General features: G+C 37.7%; 1 protein-coding gene across 1 annotated transcript in view; it reads right to left on the bottom strand.

Moving 5' to 3' along the window:
* The window catches only part of LOC145393698 (papilin-like), a 131,508-nt gene that overhangs the window by 37,400 nt on the left and 82,080 nt on the right, over window positions 1-12,028 (bottom strand). Inside the window, exons 26-31 of the mRNA XM_080267745.1 lie at window positions 11,609-11,794; window positions 10,299-10,475; window positions 8,894-9,070; window positions 5,264-5,440; window positions 2,592-2,765; window positions 2-211 (exon numbers count right to left, since the gene is read on the bottom strand). Of these exons, the coding sequence (XP_080123871.1) occupies window positions 2-211; window positions 2,592-2,765; window positions 5,264-5,440; window positions 8,894-9,070; window positions 10,299-10,475; window positions 11,609-11,794 (1,101 nt within the window). The remainder of the gene's footprint in view (window position 1; window positions 212-2,591; window positions 2,766-5,263; window positions 5,441-8,893; window positions 9,071-10,298; window positions 10,476-11,608; window positions 11,795-12,028) is intronic.

Below are 12,028 nucleotides of genomic sequence, written 5' to 3'. Positions count from 1 at the left end.
CCTGTATCAAACTCTTCCTCCTCAATGACACCCTTGTGGCCACAGTAGTTCTCACACTTCTCTATGGAAAGGAAGTTGTTGTTGTTTCCACCGCAGCCACTGTAAACGAATGTGAGGCAGCGTCCAGTCTCTGCATCATAGTACCACCGCTCTTCATACGCATCACAGGTACCAGGGTCCTTTGGTGCATTACACAATTCCTCACTTGGTGCTGTAAAGGCAAATGTATTGCTAATGTAAATTATGTCTTTGTTGTTGTTTTTTATGCTCTTTTTTGTTTTGATGATGTACAGTTTGGTCTTATTTTGTCAAGTTTTTCTTTCCCTTGTTAAATGGCATTCCTGATGTAAAGATAGTTCTACTTGTAAGCTCTCTTTTTTTTTATATATTCTCTTGTTAAGCAGGAGTGTTGAGGTAAAATGAATCCTCATTGTCACTGTTTTTTTTTTTAAGTTCTTTTTGTTGCTAAGCAGTATTATTGATATGCTGTACTGTAATGCTAAGCAACCTTTACAGCAGCAGTAATATTAGCACAGTGTGTTTCAAAACATCTTCCCCACGTTTGGAATCAGATGGGCAGTTCCAGCCCATAAAAGCAGAAAACATACATGAACAAATATACATCTTTTCTTCATTTCAACATACACAAGAATTATAAAAATAATCATACACTAAGACCAGCCATGCAGAAAACAGTGAACAATATTTAACTCCTTGAGGACTGTGACAGCTTTTACATTTAATCTATGCTAACATCAGATGACTTCATTCAGCTTAGCGAATACCTCCCACAGTGAGAAGCTGGGAAAAGAAAAAAGCTCCATTAACCTCTTCAGGAAGGTGATGTCTATTACATCACTGTACACAGAATTCAAGATACCACCAAGTAATTTTATCTTGACAGATGAGGTCTATAATTATGAAGGAGTGAGGAACATTCTTCATTAACACTTTCAGTATTGTGATATTTATTCCATTTCAATCATGCTATCATCTGATGATTTTATTCAATGTATGGGAGACCCCTCATAAAGAAGTCATTTACTGCTGCATCAGACTTTATGTGTAACTTTGCTACTCATGCAAAGAAAGATGGCTGCTTGAATTCATAATATGGAGCTTCATCTTGTGGACTTCAGAGGATCACTAATACAGTACCTCTTCCATACCAGTACACTTCTGCATAAGACATGCTATTTCCATCTTGTATGCTATTCATGCATCTATCCTGATACTTGAAAGAGATGAATAACAAACATGAGACAATTAAAGTGTAATATGAAAAATAAACTGCCAAGGAAGAGGTGCCAAAAGCCTCCACAGTCCACAATAATTACAGTAGGTCCAAAGACAATCTATAGTGGAACAATATCCTCTATTACTAAGTGCACTAAGTTTTCAACACATTAATTTACACTTCTACTCAATTCTTTAATAGTTATCAAACAAATTTTTACACTAAATGCATAAAAATGCTTTACATTTCCAAAACATACTGTTGCATCATTATGGTGAGGAACAAGCCTAAAACATACACGGTACTAGTATAGATTACCTGTAAAATGAAATGGCTTAAATATCAAATAATGTACAATTAATCCTTCTCCAACACAAACCTGTGCAATGCAAAACCAATGTAAACTAATCCTATAGCCTCTCTCCCTCCTGTCCCAAATGCTTGGTTCCAAAGGTCATATGGAAAATGGAATACAATGTTTTGGAAAGTGGAGTCACAATGATAACTATGATAAAATCTGATATTAAATATGCTGAAGTACTGTGAACAGTAAATACAATGAAGTACTTTCCATTAATAATTCATTATCTGCTCTTAAACATAGCTACAAAAGAACTCTGTCTTCAGATATATGCATTCATTGTATGAGGAATTGTGGTATCAATACCCTTCTGTAGATATTCTGGAAAGTGGAGGTCTTTCTAAACTAGATGTCTGGGTTTGTGAGTTTGTACTTTATTACAAACCAGTGTAGATAGTCCCTTACCTTTTATAATGCTTGTGGTGAACCTGTCAAATAACACAGCAAGTCCTTGTTATAAGTCACCTTTAATGTTCTTTTTACTATTACAGTACTTGCAGTGTGAATTACAGCAGAACTGGATACTGAACTTCCACTACTACCTAAAAAGCTGATTTGCCAGTTTCTTCCAACTTATAATACCACCTACTGTGTATGGAAAAAACTAATATTTACATTCATTCTCATCTTAAATGTCAGGACTAACTGCCTAGCCCTGGGCTTCTACGCTCCTCATGGAGCAAAGTAGGATTGGATGATGGATGGATGGATAGTATGCTCTCTCTCTAATGAACCCCACTGTGAATTAAATCAGATTCTGCTGAATTTCCATTGCCACCTATAAAGCTAATTTACCAGTTTCCCCTCAATTTACAGTAGTAAATGTATGGATGAAGTTGTGATATTTCTGGGTACATCCATGACTTGCTACCTATAATTATAGCTGATTTTGCCAGTTTCCCCTTACTTTACAGTATCAATTGCATGAATATAGCTGTGATACTTTAGAGTAATATCCCTAGCTTATGACGAGGATTGCCTGTACTCCATTACCTTTGATGTCCCCTGGGCAGACTCCCTCACACTCGCCACGAGTTATGAAGCGATTAGCATTGCCATCGCAGCCGGTATAGTAGAAAGGCATGCAGCGTTTCTCAGTGTAGTCGTAGTACCAGCGTGGCAAAGTCTCCTCGCACAAGCCAGTGGATTTGGGCAGCGTGCATAGGTCTGAATGTTCCCCCGTTAGTTAGATTAGTGCCATCCAGGATAACTGTGCTATGGAGAGCTTTTAGATAACAGAAAAGGTGAATAGGGAAGAGGAGAAAAGAGGTAAGAAGACAGAAGAGCTGTGGTGACAAGAAGAGTTGAGAAGGGATGATAACTGATGAGAAAAAGCAATGGAAAGGAAGTAAGAGGAGAGGAGAGGAGATAGAAGAGCTGAGGAGAAAAGCTGAGACGGAAGGATAACTGATGAGAAAATGCAAAAAGAATGGAGGTACGAGGAGATGCAAGGAAAATAGTGGAGAAAAAAAAATTAATGAGGAGACAGTCTGAAGCAGAAAAATGGAGAATGCAGGATGAAGAAAACAGAGGGTGGACAAGACGAAGAAGAGAGAAAAAAAAGAGGGTGGGTGATGACAGGGAAAAAAAAGTGAGAGATGAAGATAAAAGACAAAAAAGCTAAGCAAGTAAAGAGAGGGAAGAAACCATGATGAAAGGAGAACAGAGCAGTAAACAGGAATGGAAAACAAAGGTAAGAAGAGAACTAACAGGAGCAGAGGCACTGAGAGTAGGATGAAGAAAAGAGACGACTAGAAAAGAGACAAGTAATTAAAGGAAAGAAGAAATGAAAAAAAAAAAGGAGAATAACTGGAAGGAGAGGAGAAGTAAAGAGAGTGTGTATGAGAAAATAGAAAATTATGGAAAACAGTTATGAATAATAATGCAAAAAATGAAAGAAAAAACCAAGTGAATATGTGAAGAAATGCAGGAGTTTGAAACAAACATATAAGAGAGAAGGGTGTTAGTAGGAAAATGTTCCAAAAGGTAAAGGAATATTAAGGGAAGTATAGTGCAAAAACACCATCAGGGAAACTGAAGGTGAGAAAACACTACAAGAATACGTACTAGGGAGTTATAACAAGCCGAATGTTGCGTCTCATATTGATGTACTTCTGTCATATGCGATATTGAGGTTAACACTGTACCTGTATGAATATTCTGTCCTTAGAACAGTACACAGAATTTATCTGCACAGTGCAGTCTCACTATACCAGAATAACTGAGAAGACCTAGCCTGATCAAATGTGATGTAAGCTTTCACTGCATCAGAAATTCTGGGTACATTGGACTACAGGCCAATGTGTCTGGCAAAAATGAGGTACTACTATGTGTATCTGAGCCAATGAAAGATAATATATACATACTAGTACAATACTACAATACTGAATATTGTGAACAATGCAGAGAGAACTATGTTGTTAATTAAAATTAATAAACTTATAAATGTTTTAAAATGTATAAAAAATAATGGAAGTTTGGTACAGTGAAGATCAATTCAGTGAAGTTAGATGTATGAAAGTATCTTACAAAATACACCATTAATAACTGGAAAATCTAATACTCCATATAAAATGGTTTGTACTGGTTATTCAAAAATATGTCAGAAGTACACCAACAAGATAAAGATATCCAATATTACTTGCTTTAAAATGCTGCACTACACATTACAATATGCAAACTATGTCTACAATGCTCATGCTTCACCTCTGTAGTGCATATTATTATGAAACTCTTCAAAACTTTCCATCATGCAGGTTTAATCATCACCAATAAATGTTATTATCATGAAATTGATAATACACATAATACATCAATATTAATACCATCACAGTCCATCAGTTCTAGGTGGTTGCTCTCAACAGTGGGAGAAGGCATGTATTTGAGCTATTATGGAAGTGGTGATACTATACAATTTACAAAAATATTACTGCACCCTTGGCATGCAATGGATATCAAAATCTGCAGATTCCTCTGATGCAGATGGATCTAGTAAGCTGATAACTCAAGGCTGCCTGTAATATGCCACTTTATGTAATTTTTAAATGCTATAAACTACAGAGGGTAATAATGCATTTATAACAAATGGTTGTTAATATTTCACAATCCTTCATCCTTGTCTGAAAATACCTGTACCCCACACAGTAAGTGGTTCAATATACTTGCTGTCAGTTATACCACTGGCAACAAACATTCTGTCATCTTTCCTGCTTCTCTTTTCAGGGCCTTAGAAAGTTAGTCTTGTGAATCTGCAGCACTTGACACTGATCATTTTACTGTATCTGGATACAGATCAGCACTATCAATTCTCACAACTGATGTTCAAATATTACGGAAAAAAAAAGTGAGAGACAACAGCACTTGCCTTCCAACAGCACAATTATTCTCACCTTTTCTCTGTCACTTGATGCTAAAGTAATATTATCAAGGCAGAAACCACCTAAAGCTGAAGTTCTGTTCCACAGTTTAACTCCTTGAGTCTGCTGATGTCTTTTTTAGTTTATTCTTGCTGCTACCTAATTTCATTCAGTTTTTGAGAACCCCAAGCAGGAAAGCAGATAACAAAAGCTATAACTAACCACAATGGATAAGACCATATGAAAATAGCAAGAATAAAATAAAAAATACAAAGTCAAGTTATGCCAAGCTCTGAGGAACAAGGTTACCTTTAGACCTGCCCCTCACACACCGCTGCATGCACTCGTTATCAGTCAGGAAATTGTTGCCATTCCCTTTGCAGCCACCATAAGCAAAGGGCTCGCATTTGCCTGAGGTCAGGTCGAAGTACCACCTTTCGTAGTTGCCTCGGCAGGGTCCCGGTAGCTTCTCCAGCAAGCACACGTCTGAGGCCATACTTGGTCAGCATGGGGAAAGGCAGCAGGGGTGAGGCAGGTCAGGGGGGTGGGAGAGAGTTTACAGGAGCTCCTCATTCAAAGTAGCAGCATTTTGCTTTGTTCCATAATTAGGATGCCAATGAAATAAAAGTCCATTTAATTATTTTTGGTGGGAAATGAGGAAAGGATAATGAAGATTTTTAGTTATTTCCAGCTTTACCTTCTAAAATTGTTGAGAACTCTGAAATTAATACTGATCCATATCACGTACATTTGAAAATTACACTATTCAAAATCAGACACTTGCCCACCAAACTGAACCTCTAAATGTGAGACAAGTGCTGGTGATGCAATAGTCAGACTCTCATTTATCTGTTAACTGTATGTGAAAGAAGTGAAGCTACTGGGTGGAGACATGCGCTAAAGAAGCAGTCACACACTCATCTGTGTGTGAGAAGGGTGAAAATACTAGGACAAGAAGTGTTAAGAAAGCTGATGGGTTCTATCCCTCTTCATTCTGTGCCAATCCTTTTCACATACAGTTATTACACCGGTTAGTGTCTGGGTACTGCTCTGCTATCACTTGTCTCACATTCAGTGGTTCAAAGTGGTGGGTTAATGTCTAATGTGGAACTTTCCATGAGTAAACATCACATAAAGTTCTATTTAAAGCAGGATTTTGCCTGCACACATACTATGCAATTAAATGAAAAGTGCCTACATCAATGGTTTGGTTCACAGGGTAATGTGGAAGGAAGTGGTTACCAGGACTGGGTGGGTGAGTGGGCAGGAAAGGGGAGGGTTTGAAGAGATTTTGGTTGCAAACAAAAGGGCTACAAATTACATTTAAACAGCTTTCTTTGGCTGGTAAATTGCCCAAAATAATGAAAAATTTACAATAAAAGCAATACATCTGATTTTTAAAAAGAAATTCTGAATGCTGCAAGTTACCGTGTGTACTGCACTGAATATCTATTCATACTGATAGTAAGCTGTGATGAAGCTGCATAACTGGAGATGTTAATATTTTGATCAAAAAATGAAAATATTCCTGTGAAGTGTTAGAAAAGTTAGCAATAAGAAGCAAATACAAGAACTGTGCCAAAACCAGCTATTGCTCATTAGTCATGCTCTGAGCGGGTTATTTCCAGTATATGTTATGACATCCCCAATTAACAGGAAAAAAGGGTAAAAGGATTCAAATACAACACTGTCACCAAAGCCCCGGTTAGAGAACTGGCTAACACTCACAATGATACTATACCTTGTGTGTATGAGACATAACTAAACTGTATAAGAAAGGATCGTTGTTGGTCTGAATGTTAGTATGTGTGTCTAGCTATGTCTCCTCGATGTATGGGCCAGTTCAGATGAAGAGCTGTAGAATATGTATAAACTGTTTTGGTTTCAAAAGTCTGAAATTTTAACAAAAGGTGACAGACTAAATGAGTGTAGGCTGCTGTAGGCAGCCATTACGTAAGTACAGTACTCATGAAACCCGATATCCACACGAACCCAAGTTATGAATTAACTGCAAAACTACATAACTATGCTATACTGGTTTCTTTTACATATTCAAATGGGTAAATATGGCAATGGTAAAAGTAACAGCCTTTCTTATATTACCCCTTGCAAAGTGTTGGACCCTGAAACTGTTACCAGTTAAGAACATTCAAAGACAGAGGAAGTCTGTTTAAATAATTATACTTGCTTAGATAATTGTCTTATGCTTGGCAATGCATCATTAAATGTTCTCTATGGTGTGCTGGACATAAAAGGCCTCAAGTATATGATTTTGCATATCTTGTCTAATCCCTATAATGCCTCTATGCAGACCCCTCTCCTCTCTGCACAGAGGATACAAATAAACTGTATTCTTAATACATACAATATCTTCTATGGCACCACCTGTCGAACAGAATACAGCAGAAAACTATTTTTAAAAAATCACTGGCCAACTGAACAAAACAGTGTTAAAAAAGTACACCCAACCATTCTCTACCACAGCCATAAGAGACCCTACAAATAACAGCCTCAAAAAGACTAAGGGGAATGATCCTTCTTGCTTTTCTCTATGCAATCACCCCCCAAAATAATGACCCCATTCCCAGTACCTTTCCTTCAGAAAGTGGTATATGATGACTGTTGAGGCACAGTTATATTTCCTTTACTACATATCAGGGAGAATAGTATTTAAGAAAAAAAAAAAAAAAAAAAAAAAAAAAAAAACTAACTAACTAACTGTTGTTACTGCAAATATCTCACATTACCTGTAGGTAAAAAAATATATAAAGGTTAAGACTTAGCTGTACAAAAGAATGTGAAGTGCACAACCTATCACTCACTGATTTCAGGGGTAAAATGTGCAGAAATTCTCTTAATACGGTACTTGTTTTACATCCTTAACCAACAATCCTGGGGGGAGGGGGGGGGGATTTTTGCATAAAATAAAACCTACAGCTAAAAGTAAAGTCATGGGTGTCATCAGATCACACACACACACACACAAAATCTAAAACCATATTCTTATCCACACTTAAACCTCTATGCAGGATTAAATTAAAGCAGGAAAACAATGCCATGAATGCTGTGAGCAAACAATGGGGCAATACAAGGCAACAAAGAAGAGTATCAAACCAATTTAGTTAAAAACAGTGAGATCACTGGGGAACAACTACACTCTTTTACCTTAAACTGGCCTATATTTTATTCTTTTTGTGGCTTGTATCATGTAGTTCACTGGAGGAAAAAGACAATACAGTACTATGACTCCACAGTACTTCCATGGCACTTCTTTCTGGCTAGCATCACAGTTTAGTGTTCATCTGTTTTAACACCTCAACATTCATGATTGAGAGTTGGCAATTTTAGACCAAGTTACAGCAAAAAGGGTAGTACAGTATTGTACTGTAATTATTATTCACAGACGATGAAATTTTGACATGTAATTGAGACTGAAAGGCCATCTCATTAAAGAACTAAAGACAGAAAGGGTGGTGGTCAAAAACAAGAGTGACAATGAAGAGAACTGAAAACAAATAACTTGGTGGTACAAAAGGTAGGTGCGATAATGAGGGCAAGAGGAAAATGCACTCTCACCCACTGCATTATAATAACTAATATATGGCCTCCTTGGGTCGCTTGGCCATGACTGGGAATGTGCCAGACATTGTTTGTTATTTAATTGTTATTAAACTAAAGCAGTAAAGATAAACCCTCCTTATATTTTTGCAAGATTGCTTTCACTTATTTCTTTAATGTCATAATTTAAGGTTGGAGGGCTGGCAAGTTATGGAGAAAAAAAAAAAAAATAGTACTTACTGCCGTCTAGCACTCCCTATCAAACAGAAGGTTGTCAGATCCAGGGAGTTTTATCCAAAACTAAAGAGAGTCATGACTTCTTTGGGCAATTGTGCCTAACAAAAACGGACTTTGACAACACCTATTACTGTACATCCGCACCTGTGATCATAGGCGTGACACACTGCTTCTCACACTCCTCCTTGCTGCCAAACCGGTTGTTGTTGCCAAGACAGCCACCGTAAATGAAGGACTTGCAAGAGCCAGTCTCTGGGTCATGATACCAGGAGGGGATGGCACCAGTACATGGGCCTTCCACTCTGGGCAGGTGGCATACCTCTGTGGGGTAGTGAGGAGTGAGTGATGGAGGAACTGAGGTGAGGAAAGAAGATGTATGAGAAATGGTGAAGAGGGGAGATGTTGGAGATAATGTGATGAAGTGAGGAGAAGTAGGAGATAATGTGAGGAAAGAAGGAAATGCAGGAGATAAGGTGAGGGGGGGAAGGGTTGTAGGAAATGAGGTGAAGAAAGACGAAGATGGAGGTAAGATGCGGAAGAGAAGGGATGCAGAAAATAAGGTGAGGAAGGGAGGAAATGTAAGAGATAAGATGAGGAAGGGAGGAGACACAGGAGATAAAGTGAGGAAAGAAGCAGATGCAGAGAAGATGAAGAAAGGAAGAAATTCAGGAAACAAAGTGAGGAAGGCAGGGGATGTAGGATAGACAAGGTGTGGATGAGAGGTACTGATGATAATGTGAGGAAGGGTGATGTGGAAGATATGGTGAGGAAAAGAGATGGAGTAGAAAAAGTAAACACAGTCTTCATTATACAAGTAAGGGATGTGTGGAAATAGTAAAAATAAAGAATACATAATAAAACTGAAGAGATTATATGGTTTTCTAGATTATCTATCTATCTATCAATTGCCAGATGCCTTGATCCCAGAGGAGGTGACCTCAGGAAATCACCTCCACATTGCCCTGTACTCTACCATCAGGCTGCTCTCCCTCCATCGCACACTGCTCTTCTTTATATACTTCATCCTGCCATATCATGTTTGGTCTCCTTCTCCTCCTCTACCTCATTCATTCACATTCTCCTAGTCAATCTCTCACTTCCCATTCACTCCACATGGCCAAACCATTTCAGGGTACTCCTCATAATACATTACAGTACATTCCAGAACAAATGCCTCTGAACTTCCCCCACACCTCTCTCTCTCTCTCCATAACTACAATAAAGAAAAAATCTTATTGGAAAAAAAAAAAACTTTGTACTGACCCATCAAACTTCCTCATTTGTCTGTCAGTTTCTCAACATTATTTCAATAAAAAATTACAGATTAATAAAAAATGACTACTGAAACTCTATCACTCATTTGTCTGTCTGTCCCTCAGCATGATTGCAATAATAAATTACAGATAAAAAAAAAAAAAAAACTGACTACTGAAACTCCTTATCTGTCCATCTCTCCATGTAAATTCAGTGAAAAATTATATATAAACAACTAACCATACAAATTAATAAATAAATAAACAAGTACATAATAAAAATACTTGTGACCAACCCATTCCCTCTGGTTCAACACAGGCAGCTTTGCACAGGTCCTCGTTTGGGAATCTGTTAAGGTTTCCACCACAGCCACCATACCAAAAGCGTGTGCAGCCACCGTACTCCATGTCGAAGAACCACATCACCGTGAAGTTGGTGCATGAGCCACGGTCCTTCTCATGGCCACACACCTCTAGGGGTGGAAGAGGGGCACAGATGGCAATGTTCAAAATCACTGTGCTCATTCTTTGTCATCACTATCATCATCACTGTCATCATTGTTTGTTAACAGTATTATAGTCATTAAAATTATAACTGACCTCAAGGGTTTGTCATTATCATCACTAGAAGTATAATTGATCTCCAGGGGAACAAACAATGTTTGGAATCATTATGTTCACTCTTCTTCATTGTTATTTATCACTATGATCATTTTTTTATCGTAACCATTATCAATGGTATTGTCCATCCATCCATCCATCATCCAATCCTATGCCACCCCATGAGAAGCATACGAGCCCAGGGCTAGGAAAGTTGGTCTTGACATTTAAGATGGCATTATCACCATTAAAATTATAACTGTCACTATTCAAACCTTTTCATTGGTACTAACAAATCATCAACATTCACTACCAACATCGTTAAACACTATCACAATCATCACCACACTACTGTCATGATTGCCATACAGTATATTTAACACTGCCTAGCCCTGGGCTCCTACACTCCTCATGGGGAATGTAGGATTGGATGATAGATGGATGGATGGATGAATAACTACACACCTGTATTCATTATCAGCTGACCAGTATCAAAATCAATCAAAATTATACTACTCTTCCAGCTAATAAGTTACCATACTGGAGCTGGCCAAGGCTCACCAGTGAGCAAAAATTCAGTACAATGACATGTTTTATATTTTGTTCCTGATCCTACCCAACAATTTTATAGAGTTTGGAAGATTGCTCCAGAGTGAAAGTAATGGTGATGGCTATACCTAACTTCAGCTTAATAATTCTTTCCTATGATTAATAAAATTGTCAAGAGGTAGTATGAATTAAGTGGAATAATACATAGTAGGACTGAGGAGGTTAATTACAACATCATAACCCTTCAGATGATGGCATATATTTTTGGTATCACCAGACCATTTAATTCAGCTTATAAGAAATTTTTCAAACTGGAGGGTTTGGATATTGCCTTTATAACCTCTTGGACAAGGGGACTCTCCTAATCACCTTTAAAAAAAAAAAAAAAAAAAAAAAAAAAAAAAAAAAAAAAAAACTATATCACGGTATGGTAATGAAATGGTTAAGCATGCACTACCTCCTGGAACAACAGTGGGTGAGTCGTCTTCACAACCCTCAAACAGCTCTCCATTAGCAGGAGTAACACCATCAGGGCAGCAGTCGAACTGAGATGCCTCACACCCACAACCCTCTCCACTGGGACCCAGTGCTGGTGTCCTCTCATCCTCGCAGCAACCAAATGGCTCATATGCACATCCACAACCTGATACATTACACACACACATTAGCAATGGTTTACTGTCTTATTATTCTTTAATCAATACTAGTCTACAGATATAATAAGATTAGTTGCTTATGGGGCCATTAAAAATATATATTTCCACAAAAATCATAATTTCTGAAATCATTCTATGAATGGTTTGACGGTCAATCAAAAATGTAACAACACTGTACAAATAGGGTGCAATACAGTACTGACATATGAACTTAAGATATC

The sequence above is a fragment of the Coenobita brevimanus genome, chromosome 25 (genome assembly GCF_032717465.1).
Source record: "Coenobita brevimanus isolate Jiangsu-jjx chromosome 25, ASM3271746v2, whole genome shotgun sequence".
In the NCBI taxonomy this organism is placed as follows: domain Eukaryota; kingdom Metazoa; phylum Arthropoda; class Malacostraca; order Decapoda; family Coenobitidae; genus Coenobita; species Coenobita brevimanus.
The sequence above is the reverse complement of the archived record's forward strand: the minus strand, read 5'-3'. Positions and strand labels throughout refer to the sequence as shown.